The following is a 19508-nucleotide window of genomic DNA, read 5'->3' as shown; positions in this document are numbered from 1 at the left end:
GGACCCTAAATCTCCCCATAGACCCCAATGGGGCCCTATAGACCCCAATGGGGCCCTATAGATACCAAAGGGACCCCATAGATCCCAATGGGGCCCTATAGATCCCAATGGGACCCTAAATCGCCCCATAGACCCCAATGGGACCCCAAAATTGCCCCATAGAGCCCAATGGGACCCCATAAAACCCCCCATAGACCCCCAAGTGACCCCATAGACCCCAATGGGGCCCTATAGATCCCAATGGGGCCCCATAGATCCCAATGGGACCCTAAATCGCCCCATAGACCCCAATGGGACCCCAAAACTGCCCCATAGAGCCCTATGGGACCCCCATAGCCCCCCATATACTCACCCCTGAGCTCCTCCTGCCCCACAGCTTTTGCTGCCCCACGGCTCAGCCCTCCCAGCGCCCCATAAGCGGCCGCACGGACGTCCGGGTGTGGGAACTGTGGGGTCAATGGGGCATGGGGTCAATATAGGGCACTTATGGGGCTCTATGGGGTGTCCATGGGTCTCTATGGGGTCTCTATGGGGTCCCTATGGGTCTCTATGTGTCCCTATGGGTCCCTATGGGTCTCTATGGGTCCCTATGGGTCTCTATGGGATTCCTATGGGGCTCTCTAAATTACTATGGGTCTCTATGGGGTTCCAATGGGTCTCTATGGGTCCCTATGGGTCTCTATGGGGTTCTTATGGGGCTCTCTAAGTTACTATGGGTCTCTATGGGGTTCCTATGGGTCCCTATGGGTCTCTATGGGTCCCTATGGGTCCCTATGGGTCTCTATGGGTCCCTATGGGTCTCTATGGGTCCCTATGGGATTCCTACGGGTCCCTATGGGGCACTGTAGGCTTTCTAAGGGGTCTCACTGGGTTCCTATGGGTCTCTATGGGGTCCCTATGGGTCCTTATGGGACTCCCTGGATTCCTATGGGTCTCTGTGGGTCCCTATGGGTCTCTATGGGGCTCTATGGGTCCCTATAGAGCTCTCTAAGTTACTATGGGTCTCTATGGGTCCCTATGGGTCTCTATGGGTCCCTATGGGTCCCTATGTGTCTCTATGGGTCCCTATGGGTCTCTATGGGGTTCCTATGGGGCTCTCTAAGTTACTATGGGTCTCTATGGGGTTCCTATGGGTCCCTATGGGGCACTGTAGGCTCTCTAGGGGGTCTCTCTGGGTTCCTATGGGGCTCTGTGGGTCTCTATGGGGCTCCATGGGTCCCTATTGGTCTTTATGGGGCCTCTGTGGGGTCTCTATGGGTCTCCATGGGTCATTATGGGTCTCTATGGGGCTTCTATGGGGCTCTATGGGTCCCTATGGGTCTCTATGGGTCTCTATGGGGTCCCTATGGGTCTCTGTGGGTCTCTATGGGGTTTCTATGGGGCTCTATGGGGCAAGACGGGGATCTATGGGGCAGGGTGTTCCTTACCTCCAGCAGAGGGAGCAGTGCCTCCAATGTAGGGCCAAAATAGGGCTGAAAAGCGGCACTTAGGGGGAGAAAAGGGGGAAAATGAGCCCAAAATGAGCCTTAAATGACCCTAAAAGGACCCAATGACCCCATAAGGAACTAAAATGACCCAAAATAGACCCTAATGACCCCAAATAGTCCCAAAATGATCCTATATGATCCCATATAACCCCAACATGACCCCAGGTAACCCCAAGATGGCCGCCAATGACCCCAAGTAACCCCAAGATGGCCGCCAACGACCCCATGTGACCCCAAAATGGCCCCATAACCCCAATAGCCCCTTAAATGACCCCAAAATGACCCTAATGACCCCAAATAACCCCAGAATGAGCCCTTAAATGACCCCAAATGGACTTTAATGATTCATATGACCCCATATAACCCCTTGGTAACCCCAAAAGACCCGAAATAACCCCAAAAAGATCCATAATAACCCCATGTAACCCCAAGATGGCCGCCACTGACCCCAGGTGACCCCAAGATGGCCGCCAATGACCCAAGATGGCCGCCAATGACCTCAAGTAACCACAAGATGGCCGCCAATGACCCAAGATGGCCACCAATGACCCAAGATGGCTGCCGATGACCCCAAGTAACCCCAAGATGGCCGCCAATGACCCAAGATGGCTGCCAATGACCTCAAGTAACCCCAAGATGGCTGCCAATGACCCAAGATGGCCGCCAATGACCCCAGGTGACCCCAAGATGGCCGCCCATGACCCCAAGTAACCCCAAGATGGCCGCCCATCACCCAAGATGGCCGCCAATGACCCAAGATGGCCGCCAATGACCTCAAGTAACCCCAAGATGGCTGCCCATGACCCAAGATGGCCGCCAATGACCTCAAGTAACCCCAAGATGGCCGCCAATGACCTCAAGTAACCCCAAGATGGCCACCAATGACCCAAGATGGCCGCCAATGACCCCAGGTGACCCCAAGATGGCCGACTATGACCCAAGATGGCTGCCAATGACCCAAGGTGACCCCAAGATGGCCGTCTATGACCCAAGATGGCCGCCCATGACCCCAAGTAACCCCAAGATGGCCGCTAATGACCCAAGATGGCTGCCAATGACCTCAAGTAACCCCAAGATGGCCGCCAATGACCCCAAGTAACCCCAAGATGGCCGCCAATGACCTCAAGTAACCCCAAGATGGCCGCCAATGACCCAAGATGGCCACCAATGACCTCAAGTAACCCCAAGATGGCCGCCAATGACCCAAGATGGCCGCCAATGACCTCAAGTAACCCCAAGATGGCCGCCAATGACCCAAGATGGCCGCCGATGACCCCAGGTGACCCCAAGATGGCCGCCCATGACCCCAGGTGACCCCAAGATGGCCGCCAATGACCCAAGATGGCCGCCAATGACCTCAAGTAACCCCAAGATGGCAGCCCATGACCCAAGATGGCTGCCAGTGACCCCAAGTAACCCCAAGATGGCCGCCAATGACCCAAGATGGCCGCCAATGACCTCAAGTAACCCCAAGATGGCCGCCAATGACCCAAGATGGCCGCCAATGACCCAAGATGGCCGCCAATGACCCCAGGTGACCCCAAGATGGCTGCCCATGACCCAAGATGGCCACCGATGACCCCAGGTGACCCCAAGATGGCCGCCCATCACCCAAGATGGCCGGCAATGACCTCAAGTAACCCCAAGACGGCCGCTAATGACCCAAGATGGCCGCCAATGACCCCAGGTGACCCCAAGATGGCCGCCATTCACCCAAGATGGCTGCCAATGACCTCAAATAACCCTAAGATGGCCGCCCATGAACCAAGATGGCCGCCAATGACCCCAGGTGACCCCAAGATGGCCACCAATGACCCAAGATGGCCGCCAGTGACCCCAGGTGACCCCAAGATGGCCGCCAATGACCCAAGATGGCCGCCGATGACCCTTGGTAACCCCAAGATGGCCACCAATGACCCAAGATGGCCGCCAATGACCTCAAGTAACCCCAAGATGGCCGCCAATGACCCCAAGATGGCCACCCATGACCCAAGATGGCCACCAATGACCTCAAATAACCCCAAGATGGCCGCCCATGAACCAAGATGGCCGCCAATGACCTCAAGTAACCCCAAGATGGCCGCTAATGACCCAAGATGGCTGCCAATGACCCCAAGTAACCCCAAGATGGCCGCCAATGACCCAAGATGGCCGCCAATGACCCCAGGTGACCCCAAGATGGCCGCCAATGACCCAAAATGGCCGCCAATGACCCAAGGTGACCCAAAGATGGCAGCCCATGACCCAAGATGGCCGCCCATGACCCAAGATGGCCGCCAATGACCCCAAGTAACCCCAAGATGGCCGCCCTGTTCCCCCACTTACCCACAATGCTCTGCCATAAGCCCCGCCCCCTGGCAGGCCGCCTCCAGCTCGGTCACGTGATCTCCATTCACCTCCACCCTGTGGGCGGGGCTTAAAGATAAAGGGGGGCGTTGCCTAACAAGCCCCGCCCCCTTTATGCCATAAGCCCCGCCCCCTTACGGCACGACATCGTCTTCCTCATCTCCCATTGGCTGATCGTCCTCGTCGTCGTTGGGGTCGAAGAGAAGGAACGAATCAGAAGCGAGATCGGGGGCCTGGGGGGCGGGGCTAAGGTTAGGACACGCCCCTTTGACCTTATATGGTCAATACAGGCAGCTAAGCCACGCCCCTTTCCATAGAGATCCACTATACCCTTAGGCCACGCCCCCTTTGTCCATATATGGGCATAGAGCTGAGCTAAGCCCCGCCCCTTTATCCATATATGGGCATAGATGTGAGCTAAGCCACGCCCCTTTTAGCCATATATGGAACGGCATGCAAAACACTTAAGCCACACCCCCCGCATTGCCCATATATGGGTGGGGAGAAGCCAAGCCACGCCCTTTTACCATATATGGAAGCCACTTTACATAGCCACGCCCCCATTGCCCATATATGGTATGGCCACATTGTACTTAATAGCCCCGCCCCCCCATTGCCCATATATGGTAAAGCAATTACATTGCATTGCTGCCCATATATGGCAATGCAGGGGGCGGGGCTATCCCTAACCACGCCCCCCTAATGCCCATATATGGTAAAGCCATTACAATGCATTGCTGCCCATATAAGGCAATGCAGGGGGCGTGGTTAAGGCCTGGCCCCGCCCCCCAATGCCCTTATATGGTAACACCATTACAGTGCATTGCTGCCCATATAAGGCAATACAGGGGGCGTGGTTACACATAGCCCCGCCCCCATTGCCCATATATGGTATTACCCCATTGTTCTTAATAGCCCCGCCCGCATTGCCCATATAAGGCAATGCAGGGGGCGTGGTTAAACATAGCCCCGCCCCCTAATGCCCTTATATGGTAAAGCCATTACAGTGCATTGCTGCCCATATAAGGCAATGGAGGGGGCGTGGCTACACATAGCCCCGCCCCCATTGCTCATATATGGTGATGGAGGGGGCGTGGTTAAGCATAGCCCCGCCCCATTGCCCATATATGGAGTGAAGGGGGCGTGGTTAGCCTTAGTCCCGCCCCCTTTTGCCCATATATGGCGATACTCACGGCAGGGGGCGGAGCTTGGAGGCTGTTAATGAGGAGGGGGAGGAGCTTAGGGAGCATTGGCTCCGCCCCCTCCTTTAAGGCTTCGGCCGCTGCCCCACAGAGCCCGAATCTGGGGGGAAAAAGGGCGATTTAGGGCAAAAATGGGACTAAAAATGGGAACTAAGGGGAAGGGGGGGGGATTTTGGGGCTGTTTTGGGGGGTATTTGGGTCATTTTGGGGTCATTTAGGGTTATTTAGGGGCATTTAGGGTTATTTGGGGTCATTTAGGGTTATTTGGGGTGATTTCAGGCCATTTTGGGTCATTTTGGGGCTATTTCAGGCCATTTAGGGTCATTTTTGGGTTATTTGGGCCCATTTAGTGCAATTTAGGGCCATTTAGGGCCATTTTGGGGTCATTTAGGGCCATTTTGGGCTCATTTAGGGCCATTTTGGGGTCAGTTTGGGCCATTTTGGGTCCATTTAGGGCCATTTTGGGTCTATTTAGGGTCATTTAGGGTCATTTTGGGGTCATTTAGGGTCATTAGGGTCCATTTGGGCTCATTTAGGGCCATTTTGGGGTCATTTAGGGCCATTTTGGGGCTATTTAAGGCCATTTAGGGCCATTTTGGGGCTATTTGGGGTCATTAGGGTCCATTTGGGGCCATTTAGGGTCATTTTGGGGCTATTTCAGGCCATTTTGGGTCATTTTAGGGTCATTAGGGTCTATTTAGAGCCATTTGGGGTCATTTAGGACCATTTTGGGGTCATTTAGGGCCTTTTTGGGGTCATTTAGGGTCATTAGGGTCCATTTGGGGTCATTTAGGGCCATTTTGGGTCATTAGGGTCCATTTAAGGCCATTTTGGGTCCATTTAGTGCCTTTTAGGGCCATTTGGGGTCATTTAGGGCCTTTTTGGGGTCATTTAGGGTCATTAGGGTCCATTTGGGGTCACTTAGGGCCATTTAGGGTCTATTTAGGGCCATTTGGGGCCCATTTGAGACCATTAAGTGCCATTTAGTGCCTTCTAGGACCATTTTGGGTCCATTTAGTGCCTTTTAGGGCCATTTAGGGTCTATTTAGGGCCATTTTGGGTCCATTTAGTGCCTTTTAGGGCCATTTTGGGTCCATTTAGGGCCATTTTAGGGTCATTTAGGGTCATTTAGGGCCATTTTGGGGTCATTTAGGGTCATTAGGGTCTATTTAGGGCCATTTGGGGCCCATTTGAGGCCATTAAGTGCCATTTAGGGTCTATTTAGGGCCATTTAGGGTCTATTTAGTGCCTTTTGGGGCCATTTAGGGTCTATTTAGGGCCATATAGGGTCCATTTAGTGCCTTTTAGGGCCATTTTGGGGTCATTTAGGGCCATTTTGGGGTCATTTAGGGTCATTTAGAGCCATTTTAGGGTCTTCTGGGCCCATTTAGTGCAATTTAGGGTCTATTTAGAGCCATTTGGGGTCATTTAGGGTCAGTAGGGTCCATTTGGGGTCATTTAAGGCCATTTTGGGGCTATTTAGGGTCATTTCATGTCATTTAGGGTCATTTTGGGGACATTTAGGGTCATTTAGGGCCATTTTGGGTCCATTTAGGGCCATTTAGGGTCTATTTAGGGCCATTTTGGGTCCATTTAGGGCCATTTTGGGTCTATTTAGGGTCATTTAGGGTCATTTTGGAGTCATTTAGGGTCATCAGGGTCCATTTGGGGTCATTTAGGGCCATTTTGGGCTCATTTAGGGCCATTTTGGGGTCATTTAGGGTCATTAGGGTCCATTTGGGCTCATTTAGGGCCATTTTGGGGTCATTTAGGGCCATTTTGGGGTTATTTAGAATCATTAGGGTCCATTTGGGGTCATTTAGGGCCATTTTGGGGTCATTTAGGACCATTTTGGGGTTATTTAGGGCCACTTTGGGGTCATTAAGTGCCATTTAGGGTCTATATAGGGCCATTTAGGGTCTATTTAGTGCCTTTAGGGCCATTTTGGGTCCATTTAGGGCCATTTTGGGTCATTAGGGTCCATTTGGGGTCATTTAGGACCATTTTGGGGTCATTTAGGGCAATTTTGGGGTCATTTAGGGTCATTAGGGTCCATTTGGGGTCATTTAGGGTAATTTGGGGTCATTTAGGATCATTAGGGCCCATTAAGTGCAATTTAGGGCCATTTAGGGACATTTTGGGGTCATTTAGGGCGATTTTGGGGTCATTTAGGGTCATTTAGGGCCATTTAGGGCCATTTTGGGTCCATTTAGGGCCATTTTGGGGTCATTTAGGGTCATTTTGGGTCATTAGGGTCCATTTGGGGTCATTTAGGGCCATTTTGGGGTCATTTAAGCCCATTTTGGGGTCATTTAGGGTCCTTAAGGTCTATTTGGGGACATTAAGGGCCATTTATGGGTCATTTAGGGCAATTTTGGGGTCATTTAGTGCCTTTTAGGGCCATTTTGGGGTTATTTAGGGTCATTAGGATCCATTTTGGGGTCATTTAGGGCCATTTTGGGGTCATTTAGGGTCATTTAGGGCCATTTTAGGGTCATTTGGGCCCATTTAGTGCAATTTAGGGCCATTTTGGGCTCATTTAGGGCCATTTTGGGGTCATTTAGGGTCATTAGGGTCCATTTGGGCTCATTTAAGGCCATTTTGGGGTCATTTAGGGCCATTTCGTGTCATTTAGGGTCATTAGGGTCCATTTGGGGTCATTTAGGGCCATTTTAGGGTCATTTGGGCACATTTAGTGCAATTTAGGGCCATTTTGGGGTCATTTAGGACCATTTTGGGGTCATTTAGGGTCATTGGGGTCCTTTTGGGGTCATTTAGGGCCATTTTGGGGTCATTTAGGGTCTATTTAAAGCCATTTTGGGGTCATTTAGGGTCATTAGGGTCCATTTAGGTTCATTTAGGGTCATTTATGGTCCATTTGGGGCCATTTAGGGCCATTTTTGGGTCATTTGGGGCCATTTAGGGTCATTTTGGGGCTATTTCAGGCAATTTAGGGCCATTTTGGGCTCATTTAGGGCCATTTTGGGGTCATTTAGGGTCATTAGGGTCCATTTGGGCTCATTTAAGGCCATTTTGGGGTCATTTAGGGCCATTTCGTGTCATTTAGGGTCATTAGGGCCCATTTGGGGTCATTTAGGGCCATTTTAGGGTCATTTGGGCACATTTAGTGCAATTTAAGCCCATTTTGGGGTCATTTAGGACCATTAGGGTCCATTTGGGGTCATTTAGGGCCATTTGGGTCCATTTAGGTCCATTTAGTGCCTTTTAGGGCCATTTTGGGTCCGTTTAGGGCCATATAGGGTCCATTTAGGGCCATTTTGGGTCCATTTAGGGCCATTTTGGGGTCATTTAGGGCCATTTTGGGTCCATTTAGGGCCATTTTGGGTCCATTTAGGGCCATTTTGGGCTCATTTAGGGTTATTTGGGGCCATTTTGGGCTCATTTAGGGCGATTTTGGGGTCATTTAGGGTCATTTAGGGTCATTTAGGGTCATTAGGGTCCATTTGGGGTCATTTAGGGCCATTTTGGGGTCATTAGGGTCCATTTCGTGACATTTAGGGCCATTTTGGGGTCATTTAGGGTCATTAGGGTCCATTTGGGGTCATTTAGGGCCATTTTGGGGTCATTTAGGGCCATTTTGGGTCCATTTAGGGCCATATAGGGTCCATTTTGGGTCCATTTAGGTCCATTTAGGGTCTATTTAAGGCCATTTAGGGTCATTTAGGGCCATTTTGGGTCTATTTAGGGCCATTTTGGGTCCATTTAGGGCCATTTTGGGTCCATTTAGGGCCATTTAGGGTCCATTTAGGGCCATATAGGGTCTATTTAGGGCCATTTTGGGTCCATTTCGGGTCTTTTTGGGGTCGACTCACAGCACCCGTCGTTCGTCCCCGTCCCCATTGGCCGCCATTTCCAACGCCGGCCCCAAAGCTGCGACGCTGCCCCCCAGCGACCCCATAACCTCTGCAATGGGACCCATAAGTCAACACACAGCCCCATAAGTGACCCCAAACCCCATAGATTGACCCCAAAACCCCATAGATTAACCCAAAACCCCATAAAATAACCCCAAAACCCCATAGATTAACCCCAAAACCCCATAAATTGACCCAAAAATCCCATTTTTCACCCCAAAATCCCACTTTCCCACTTCCGTCCCCAAAACTGCCCTTTTTAACCCCAATTCCGCCATTTTACCCCCTTAAAACCCCAAAAAAGCCCTTTTTTACCCCAATTTAACCCCCATAGCCGCCATTTTGGACCCAAAAAGTCCATTCTTCACCCCAAAATCAACCCCCCCCCCCCCCCCCCCTTTACCCAGTGCCTGGAGCTTTAACCATCGATGTTGGGGGGTAGAAAGTCGCGCCACCTCCAACAGCGCCGACTCCACAGCGCCCCCTGGTGGGCACAGAGTGCAGTCCTCCAACGCGAGCCCTGGAGGACCAAGCGGGTATTACAACCTATAGAGCCCCATTGAAGTCAATGGGGGTTTCCTACACAGCGCCCCCTAGTGGATAGAAAGGGAATTGCAGCCTATAACCCCCATTGAAATCAATGGGGTATTCTACATAGCGCCCCCTGGTGGACATAGAGGGAATTACAACCTATAGAGCCCCATTGAAATCAATGGGATGTCCTACACAGCGCCCCCTGGTGGACATAGAAGGTATTACAACTATAAAGCCCCATTGAAATCAATGGGATGTCGTACACAGCGCCCCCTGGTGGATAGAAAGGGAATTGCAGCCTATAACCCCCATTGAAATCAATGGGGTATTCTACATAGCGCCCCCTGGTGGACATAGAGTGTATTGCAACTATAGAGCCCCATTGAAGTCAATGGGATGTCCTAGACAGCGCCCCCTGGAGGACCAAGCGGGTATTACAACCTATAAAGCCCCATTGAAGTCAATGGGGGTTTCCTACACAGCGCCCCCTGGTGGATAGAAAGGGAATTGCAGCCTATAACCCCCATTGAAATCAATGGGGTGTCCTACACAGCGCCCCCTGGAGGACATAGAGGGAATTACAACCTATAGAGCCCCATTGAAGTCAATGGGGGTTTCCTACACAGCGCCCCCTAGTGGATAGAAAGGGAATTGCATGCTATAGAGCCCCATTGAAATCAATGGGGTATTCTACACAGCGCCCCCTGGAGGACCAAGCGGGTATTACAACCTATAGAGCCCCATTGAAGTCAATGGGGGTTTCCTACACAGCGCCCCCTAGTGGATAGAAAGGGAACTGCAGCTTATAGCCCCCATTGAAATCAATGAGGTATTCTACATAGCGCCCCCTAGTGGACATAGAGTGTACTGCAACATATAGAGCCCCATTGAAATCAATGGGATGTCCTACACAGCGCCCCCTGGTGGATAGAAAGGGAATTGCAGCCTATAACCCCCATTGAAATCAATGGGATGTCCTACACAGCGCCCCCTGGTGGATAGAAAGGGAATTGCAGCTTATAACCCCCATTGACATCAATGGGATGTCCTACAAAGCGCCCCCTAGTGGACATAGAGTGTATTGCAAGTATAGAGCCCCATTGAAATCAATGGGATGTCCTACATAGCGCCCCCTAGTGGATAGAAAGGGAATTGCAACCTATAGAGCCCCACTGAAATCAATTTAGGGTCATTTTAGGGTCTTTTTGGCCCATTTTAGGGTCTTTTTGGCCCATTTTGGGGTCATTTAGGCCCATTTGGGGGTTACTTGTGCCCTTTTTGGGGCCATTTTGGGGTCATTTAGGCCCATATTGGGGTATTTTGGGGTCTTTTGGACTCATATGGGCCCTTTTAGGCCCTTTTGGGCTCATTTTGGGGTCTCTTGTGCCCATTTTGGGGTCATTTAGGCCCATTTTGGGGTCATTATGACCAATTTGGGGTCATTCAACGCCCCCTGGAGGACCAAGCGGGTATTACAACCTATAGAGCCCCATTGAAATCAATGGGATGCCCTACACAGCGCCCCCTGGAGGACCAAGCGGGTATTACAACCTATAGAGCCCCATTGAAGTCAATGGGGGTTTCCTACACAGCGCCCCCTGGTGGATAGAAAGGGAATTGCAGCTTACAACCCCCATTGAAATCAATGGGATGTCCTACACAGCGCCCCCTGGAGGACCAAGCGGGTATTACAACCTCTAGAGCCCCATTGAAATCAATGGGATGTCCTACACAGCGCCCCCTGGTGGACATAGAGGGAATTACAACCTATAGAGCCCCATTGAAATCAATGGGGGTTTCCTACACAGCGCCCCCTGGTGGATAGAAAGGGAATTGCAGCCTATAACCCCCATTGAAATCAATGGGATGTCCTACACAGCGCCCCCTGGTGGATAGAAAGGGAATTGCAGCTTATAACCCCCATTGAAATCAATGGGATATCTTACACAGCGCCCCCTAGTGGATAGAAAGGGAATTGCAACCTATAGAGCCCCACTGAAATCAATTTAGGGTCATTTTAGGGTCTTTTTGGCCCATTTTAGGGTCTTTTTGGCCCATTTTGGGGTCATTTAGGCCAATTTCGGGGTCACTAGTGCCCTTTTTGGGGCCATTTTGGGGTTTTTTAGGCCCATTTTGTGCTCATTTTGGGTTATTTTGGGGTCTTTTGGACTTATATGTGCCCTTCTAGGCCCTTTTAGGCTCATTTTGGGGACTCTTGACCCCATTTTGGGGTCATTTAGTCCCATTTTGGGGTCATTATGACCAATTTGGGGTCATTCAACGCCCCCTGGAGAACCAAGCGGGTATTACAACCTATAGAGCCCCATTGAAATCAATGGGAGGTTCTACACAGCGCCCCCTAGTGGATAGAAAGGGAATTGCAACCTATAGAGCCCCATTGAAATCAATGGGGTGTCTTACACAGCGCCCCCCAGTGGATAGAAAGGGAATTGCAACGTATAGAGCCCCATTGAAATCAATGGGAGGTTCTACACAGCGCCCCCTAGTGGATAGAAAGGGAATTGCAGCCTATAGAGCCCCATTGAAATCAATGGGATGTCTTACACAGCGCCCCCTAGTGGATAGAAAGGGAATTGCAACCTATAGAGCCCCATTGAAATCAATGGGATGTCCTACACAGCGCCCCCTGGTGGATAGAAAGGGAATTGCAGCTTATAACCCCCATTGAAATCAATGGGATGTCCTACACAGCGCCCCCTGGAGGACCAAGCAGGTATTACAACCTATAGAGCCCCATTGAAGTCAATGGGATGTCCTACACAGCGCCCCCTGGAGGACCAAGCAGGTATTACAACCTATAGAGCCCCATTGAAATCAATGGGAGGTTCTACACAGCGCCCCCTAGTGGATAGAAAGGGAATTGCCGCCTATAACCCCCATTGAAATCAATGGGATGTCCTACACAGCGCCCCCTGGAGGACCAAGCGGGTATTACAACCTATAGAGCCCCATTGAAATCAATGGGATGTCCTACACAGCGCCCCCTGGAGGACCAAGCGGGTATTACAACCTATAGAGCCCCATTGAAGTCAATGGGATGTCCTACGCAGCGCCCCCTAGTGGATAGAAAGGGAATTGCAACCTATAGAGCCCCACTGAAATCAATTTAGGGTCGTTTTAGGGTCTTTTTGGCCCATTTTAGGGTCTTTTTGGCCCATTTTGGGGTCAATTTGGCCCATTTAGGGGTTACTTGTGCCCTTTTTGGGGCCATTTTGGGGTTTTTTAGGCCCATTTTGTGCTCATTTTGGGTTATTTTGGGGTCTTTTGGACTCATATGGGCCCTTTTAGGCCCTTTTAGGCTCATTTTGGGGTCTCTTGTCCTCATTTTGGGGTCATTTAGTCCCATTTTGGGGTCATTATGGAGGGAATTGCAACCTATAGAGCCCCATTGAAATCAATGGGATGTCCTACACAGCGCCCCCTGGAGGACCAAGCGGGTATTACAACCTATAGAGCCCCATTGAAGTCAATGGGAGGTTCTACACAGCGTCCCCTAGTGGACCAAGCGGGTATTACAACCTATAGAGCCCCATTGAAGTCAATGGGATGTCCTACACAGCGCCCCCTGGTGGACATAGAGTGTATTGCAACTATAGAGCCCCATTAAAATCAATGGGATGTCCTACATAGCGCCCCCTAGTGGACATAGAGTGTATTGCAACTATAGAGCTCCATTGAAATCAATGGGATGTCTTACACAGCGCCCCCTAGTGGACATAGAGTGTATTGCAACTATAGAGCCCCATTGAAATCAATGGGATGTCCTACACAGCGCCCCCTGGAGGACCAAGCGGGTATTACAACCTATAGAGCCCCATTGAAATCAATGGGATGTCCTACACAGCGCCCCCTGGAGGACCAAGCGGGTATTACAACCTATAGAGCCCCATTGAAATCAATGGGATGTCCTACACAGCGCCCCCTGGAGGACCAAGCGGGTATTACAACCTATAGAGCCCCATTGAAATCAATGGGATGTCCTACACAGCGCCCCCTGGTGGACATAGAGGGTATTGCAACCCATAGAGCCCCATTGAAATCAGTGGGATGTCCTACACAGCGCCCCCTGGAGGACCAAGCGGGTATTACAACCTATAGAGCCCCATTCAAATCAATGGGATGTCTTACACAGCGCCCCCTGGAGGACCAAGCGGGTATTACAACCTATAGAGCCCCATTGAAGTCAATGGGATGTCCTACACAGCGCCCCCTGGTGGATAGAAAGGGTATTGCAGCCTATAGAGCCCCATTGAAATCAATGGGATGTCCTACACAGCGCCCCCTGGTGGACATAGAGGGTATTACAACCTATAGAGCCCCATTGAAATCAATGGGATGTCCTACACAGCGCCCCCTGGAGGACCAAGCGGGTATTACAACCTATAGAGCCCCATTGAAGTCAATGGGATGTCCTACACAGCGCCCCCTGGTGGACATAGAGTGTATTGCAACTATAGAGCCCCATTGAAATCAATGGGATGTCCTACACAGCGCCCCCTGGTGGACATAGAGGGTATTACAACCTATAGAGCCCCATTGAAATCAATGGGATGTCCAACACAGCGCCCCCTAGTGGATAGAAAGGATATTGCAACCCATTAAGCCCCATTGAAATCAATGGGATGTCCTACACAGCGCCCCCTGGAGGACCAAGCGGGTATTACAACCTATAGAGCCCCATTGAAGTCAATGGGATGTTCTACACAGCGCCCCCTGGTGGACATAGAGGGTATTGCAACCCATAGAGCCCCATTGAAATCAATGGGATGTCCTACACAGCGCCCCCTAGTGGTCAATGGGGATAAATGGGCCCATTTTGGGGTGATTTTGGGGTATTTTGGGGTGATTTTGGGGTATTTTGGGGTGATTTTGGGGTATTTTGGGTCTTTTGGGGTGATTTTGGGGTATTTCGGGGTGATTTTGGGTCATTTTGGGGTAATTTTGGGGTATTTTGGGGGTCTCACCCATGTCGTGCATGACGCTGAGCGCCAGCTCCATCTGTTGGGGTCTCCCCCCTCGTAGGACCCCCAACATCACCCCCATAATGGATTCCATATGGGGGGCAGCCGCCGGCCCTATAAGGGAATGGGACCCCATTAAAGACCCCCACCCCAATATAGGGACCCCCCCATTATAGGGACCCCATTAAAGACCCCCCCATTATAGGGACCCCATTAAAGACCCCCCCCATTATAGAAGCCCCCCCCATTATAGGGATCCCCCCCTTTATAGGGACCCCATTAAAGACCCCCCCATTATAGGGACCCCCCCCATTATAGGGACCCCCCCCATTATAGGGACCCCATCAAAGACCCCCCCAATTAAAGGGACCCCCCCCAATTTAGGGACCCCCCCCCATTATAGGGACCCCCCCCATTATAGGGACCCCCCCCAAATAGGGACCCCATTATAGACCCCCCCCATTATAGAAACCCCCCCCATTATAGGGACCACCCCCTTTATAGGGACCCCATTAAAGACCCCCCCCATTATAGGGACCCCCCCCATTATAGGGACCCCATTAAAGACCCCCCCATTATAGAAGCCCCCCCCATTATAGGGATCCCCCCCTTTATAGGGACCCCATTAAGACCCCCCCATTATAGGGACCCCATTAAAGACCCCCCCCCCATTATAGGGACCCCATTAAAGACCCCCCCCTTATAGGGACCCCCCCCTTTATAGGGACCCCATTAAAGACCCCCCCCATTATAGGGACCCCCCCCATTTTAGGGACCCCATTAAAGACCCCCCCCATTATAGGGACCCCCCCCATTATAGGGACCCCATTAAAGACCCCCCCATTATAGGGACCCCCCCCATTATAGGGACCCCATTAAAGACCCCCCCATTATAAGGACCCCATTAAAGACCCCCCCATTATAGGGACCCCCCCATTATAGGGACCCTCCCCATTATAGGGACGCCATTAAAGACCCCCCCCCATTATAGAGACCCCCCCATTATAGGGACCCCCCCCATTATAGGGACCCCATTAAAGACCCCCCCATTATAGGGACCCCCCCCCATTATAGGGACCCCCCCAATATAGGGACCCCATTAAAGACCCCCCCATTATAGGGACCCCCCCCCATTATAGGGACCCCCCCATTATAGAGACCCCATTAAAGACCCCCCAATTAAAGGGACCCCCCCCATTATAGGGACCCCATTAAATCATTATAGGGACCCCATTATAGACCCCCCCATTATAGGGACCCCATTAAATCATTATAGGGACCCCATTATAGACCCCCCCATTATAGGGACCCCATTAAACCATTATAGGGACCCCATTATAGGGACCCCCCCCATTATAGGGACCCCATTAAAGACCCGACCCCATTATAGAGACCCCCCCCCTATTATAGGGACCCCATTAAAGACCCCCCCCATTATAGGGACCCTCACATTATAGGGACCCCCCCATTATAGAGACCCCATTAAAGACCCCCCAATTAAAGGGACCCCCCCCATTATAGGGACCCCATTAAATCATTATAGGGACCCCATTATAGACCCCCCCATTATAGGGACCCCATTAAATCATTATAGGGACCCCATTATAGGGACCCCCCCCATTATAGGGACCCCATTAAAGACCCCCCCATTATAGGGACCCCATTAAAGACCCCCCCCATTATAGGGACCCCCCCCATTATAGGGACCCCATTAAAGACCCCCCCCATTATAGGGACCCCCCCCATTATAGGGACCCCATTAAAGACCCCCCCATTATAGGGACCCCCCCCATTATAGGGACCCCATTAAAGACCCCCCCCCCATTATAGGGACCCCCCCCATTATAGGGACCCCATTAAAGACCCCCCCATTATAGGGACCCCCCCCATTATAGGGACCCCATTATAGACCCCCCCCATTATAGGGACCCCATTAAAGACCCCCCCCATTATATAGACCCCATTAAAGACCCCCCCATTATAGGGACCCCCCCCATTATAGGAACCCCCATTAAAGACCCCCCCATTATAGGGACCCCCCCATTATAGGGACCCCATTAAAGACCCCCCCCCATTATAGGGACCCCATTAAAGACCCCCCCCATTATAGGGACCCCCCCCATTATAGGGACCCCATTAAAGACCCCCCCATTATAGGGACCCCCCCCATTATAGGGACCCCCACCCCAATATAGGGACCCCATTAAAGATCCCCCCCCATTATAGGGACCCCATTAAAGACCCCCCCCATTAAAGGGACCCCATTAAGGACCCCCCCCATTATAGGGACCCCCCCCATTATAGGGACCCCATTAAAGACCCCCCCATTATAGGGACCCCCCCCATTATAGGGACCACATTAAAGACCCCCCCCCCATTATAAAGACCCCCCCCATTATAGGGACCCCCCCATTAAAGACCCCCCCATTATAGGGACCCCCCCCATTATAGGGACCCCCCCCCCATTATAGGGACCCCATTAAAGACCCCCCCCATTATAGGGACCCCCCCATTATAGGGACCCCATTAAAGACCCCCCCATTATATGGACCCCATTAAAGACCCCCCCCATTATAGGGATCCCCCCCATTATGGGGACCCCATTAAAGACCCCACCCCATTATAGAGACCCCCCCCCATTATAGGGACCCCATTAAAGACCCCCCCATTATAGGAACCCCCCCCATTATAGGGACCCCATTAAAGACCCCCCCATTATAGGGACCCCCCCCATTATAGGGACCCCATTAAAGACCCCCCCATTATAGGGACCCCATTAAAGACCCCACCCCATTATAGGGATCCCCCCCAATATAGGGACCCCCCCCATTATAGGGACCCCCACCCCATTATAGGGACCCCCCCCCAATATAGGGACCCCCCCCATTATAGGGACCCCCACCCCATTATAGGGACCCCCACCCCATTATAGGGACCCCATTAAAGACCCCCCCCATTATAGGGACCCGCCCCATTATAGGGACCCCATTAAAGACCCCCCCATTATAGAGACCCCCCCCATTATAGGGAACCCATTAAGGACCCCCCCCATTATAGGGACCCCATTAAAGACCCCCCCCATTATAGGGACCCCCCCCTTTATAGGGACCCCCATTAAAGACCCCCCCCCAATATACGGACCCCCCCCATTATAGGGAGCCCATTAAAGACCCCCCCATTATAGGGACCCCCCCCAATATAGGGACCCCCACCCCATTATAGGGACCCCATTAAAGACCCCCTCCATTATAGGGACCCCCCCCATTATAGGGACCCCATTAAAGACCCCCCCATTATAGGGACCCCCCCCATTATAGGGACCCCATTAAAGACCCCACCCCAATACAGGGACCCCCCCCATTATAGGGACCCAATTAAAGACCCCACCCCATTATAGGGACCCCCCCCATTATAGGGACCCCCCCCCATATAGGGACCCCATTAAAGACTCCCCCCATTATAGAAGCCCCCCCCATTATAGGGACCCCCCCCCATTATAGGGACCCCTCCCATTATAAGGACCCCATTAAAGACCCCCCCCCATTATAGGGACCCCCCCCCAATATAGAGACCCCATTAAAGACCCCCCCCATTATAGGGACCCCAACCCCATTATAAGGACCCCATTAAAGACCCCACAACATTATAGGGACCCCATTAAGGACCCCCCCATTATAGGGACCCCATTAAAGACCCCCCCCATTATAGGGACCCCCCCCATTATAGAGACCCCATTAAAGACCCCCCCCCTTCTTAAAGGGACCCTGCCCTATTTTAGAGGCCCCGCCCACTTCCTGTTTCCCCCCATCCACTTCCTGTTTCCCCCCCATCCACTTCCTGTTTCCCATCCACTTCCTGTTTCATCCACTTCCTGTTTCATCCACTTCCTGTTTCCCATCCACTTCCTGTTTCCCATCCACTTCCTGTTTCCCATCCACTTCCTGTTTCCCATCCACTTCCTGTTTCCCATCCACTTCCTGTTTCCCCCCATCAACTCCGTTTCCCCCCCACTTCCTGTTTCATCCACTTCCTGTTTCATCCACTTCCTGTTTCCCATCCACTTCCTGTTTCTCCCCCCCCACTTCCTGTTTCCCCCCATCCACTTCCTGTTTCATCCACTTCCTGTTTCCCATCCACTTCCTGTTTCATCCACTTCCTGTTTCCCCCCATCCACTTCCTGTTTCATCCACTTCCTGTTTCCCATCCACTTCCTGTTTCCCCCATCCACTTCCTGTTTCATCCACTTCCTGTTTCATCCACTTCCTGTTTCCCATCCACTTCCTGTTTCCCATCCACTTCCTGTTTCCCCCCATCCACTTCCTGTTTCCCATCCACTTCCTGTTTCACACCCACTTCCTGTTTCCCCCCCATCCACTTCCTGTTCCCCCCCATCCACTTCCTGTTTCCCCCCCCACCCACTTCCTGTTTCCTACCGGCGGCCGCCATGATCTCCCTGAGCACGAACCAATCCCTCGCTCCCGGAAGTACTTCCGGCGACCCAGGAAGTGCTTCCGGTTCAACAGGAAGTGACGCCAAAGCACCCGGAAGTGCTTCCAAGGCCAGGGCCGAGGCCTCGGCCTGTAACCATAGAAACCCATAGAGCCCATTAAACCCTATAGAGCCCCATAGAGCCCCATTAAACCCTATAGAGCCCCATTAAACCCCATAGAGCCCCATTAAACCCCATAGAGCCCCATAGACACCCCATAGAGCCCCATAGACTCCATTAAACCCTATAGAGCCCCATAGACACCCCAGAGAGCCCCATTAAACCCCATAGAGCCCCATAGAGCCCCATTAAAACCCCATAGAGCCCCATTAAACCCCATAGAGCCCCATAGAAACTCCATAGAGCCCCATAGAGCCCCATTAAATCCCATAGAGCCCCATTAAACCCCATAGAGCCCCATAGAGCCCCATTAAACCCCATAGAGCCCCATAGACACCCCATAGAGCCCCATTAAACCCCATAGAGCCCCATAGACACCCCATAGAGCCCCATTAAACCCCATAGACACCCCATTAAACCCCATAGAGCCCCAAAGACACCCCATAGACCCCATTAAACCCCATAGACCCCAA

The 19508-nt window shown here is 51.9% G+C and overlaps 1 protein-coding gene across 4 annotated transcripts in view; it reads right to left on the bottom strand.

The window, feature by feature from the left end:
* The window catches only part of IPO4 (importin 4), a 75021-nt gene that overhangs the window by 34084 nt on the left and 21429 nt on the right, over positions 1–19508 (bottom strand). For all 4 annotated transcript variants that reach the window (XM_085534947.1, XM_085534948.1, XM_085534950.1 and 1 more), the window contains 9 exons: positions 18860–19004; positions 14430–14540; positions 9314–9430; positions 8869–8959; positions 5027–5135; positions 3972–4066; positions 3813–3890; positions 1428–1485; positions 353–446 (listed from right to left, as the gene is read on the bottom strand). In XM_085534947.1, the coding sequence (XP_085391073.1) occupies positions 353–446; positions 1428–1485; positions 3813–3890; positions 3972–4066; positions 5027–5135; positions 8869–8959; positions 9314–9430; positions 14430–14540; positions 18860–19004 (898 nt within the window). The remainder of the gene's footprint in view (positions 1–352; positions 447–1427; positions 1486–3812; positions 3891–3971; positions 4067–5026; positions 5136–8868; positions 8960–9313; positions 9431–14429; positions 14541–18859; positions 19005–19508) is intronic.

Source organism: Coturnix japonica, unplaced genomic scaffold, assembly GCF_054131305.1.
Source record: "Coturnix japonica strain WE unplaced genomic scaffold, WE-NBRP24 Scf104, whole genome shotgun sequence".
In the NCBI taxonomy this organism is placed as follows: domain Eukaryota; kingdom Metazoa; phylum Chordata; class Aves; order Galliformes; family Phasianidae; genus Coturnix; species Coturnix japonica.
This window is presented reverse-complemented; position numbering and strand designations above follow the sequence as displayed.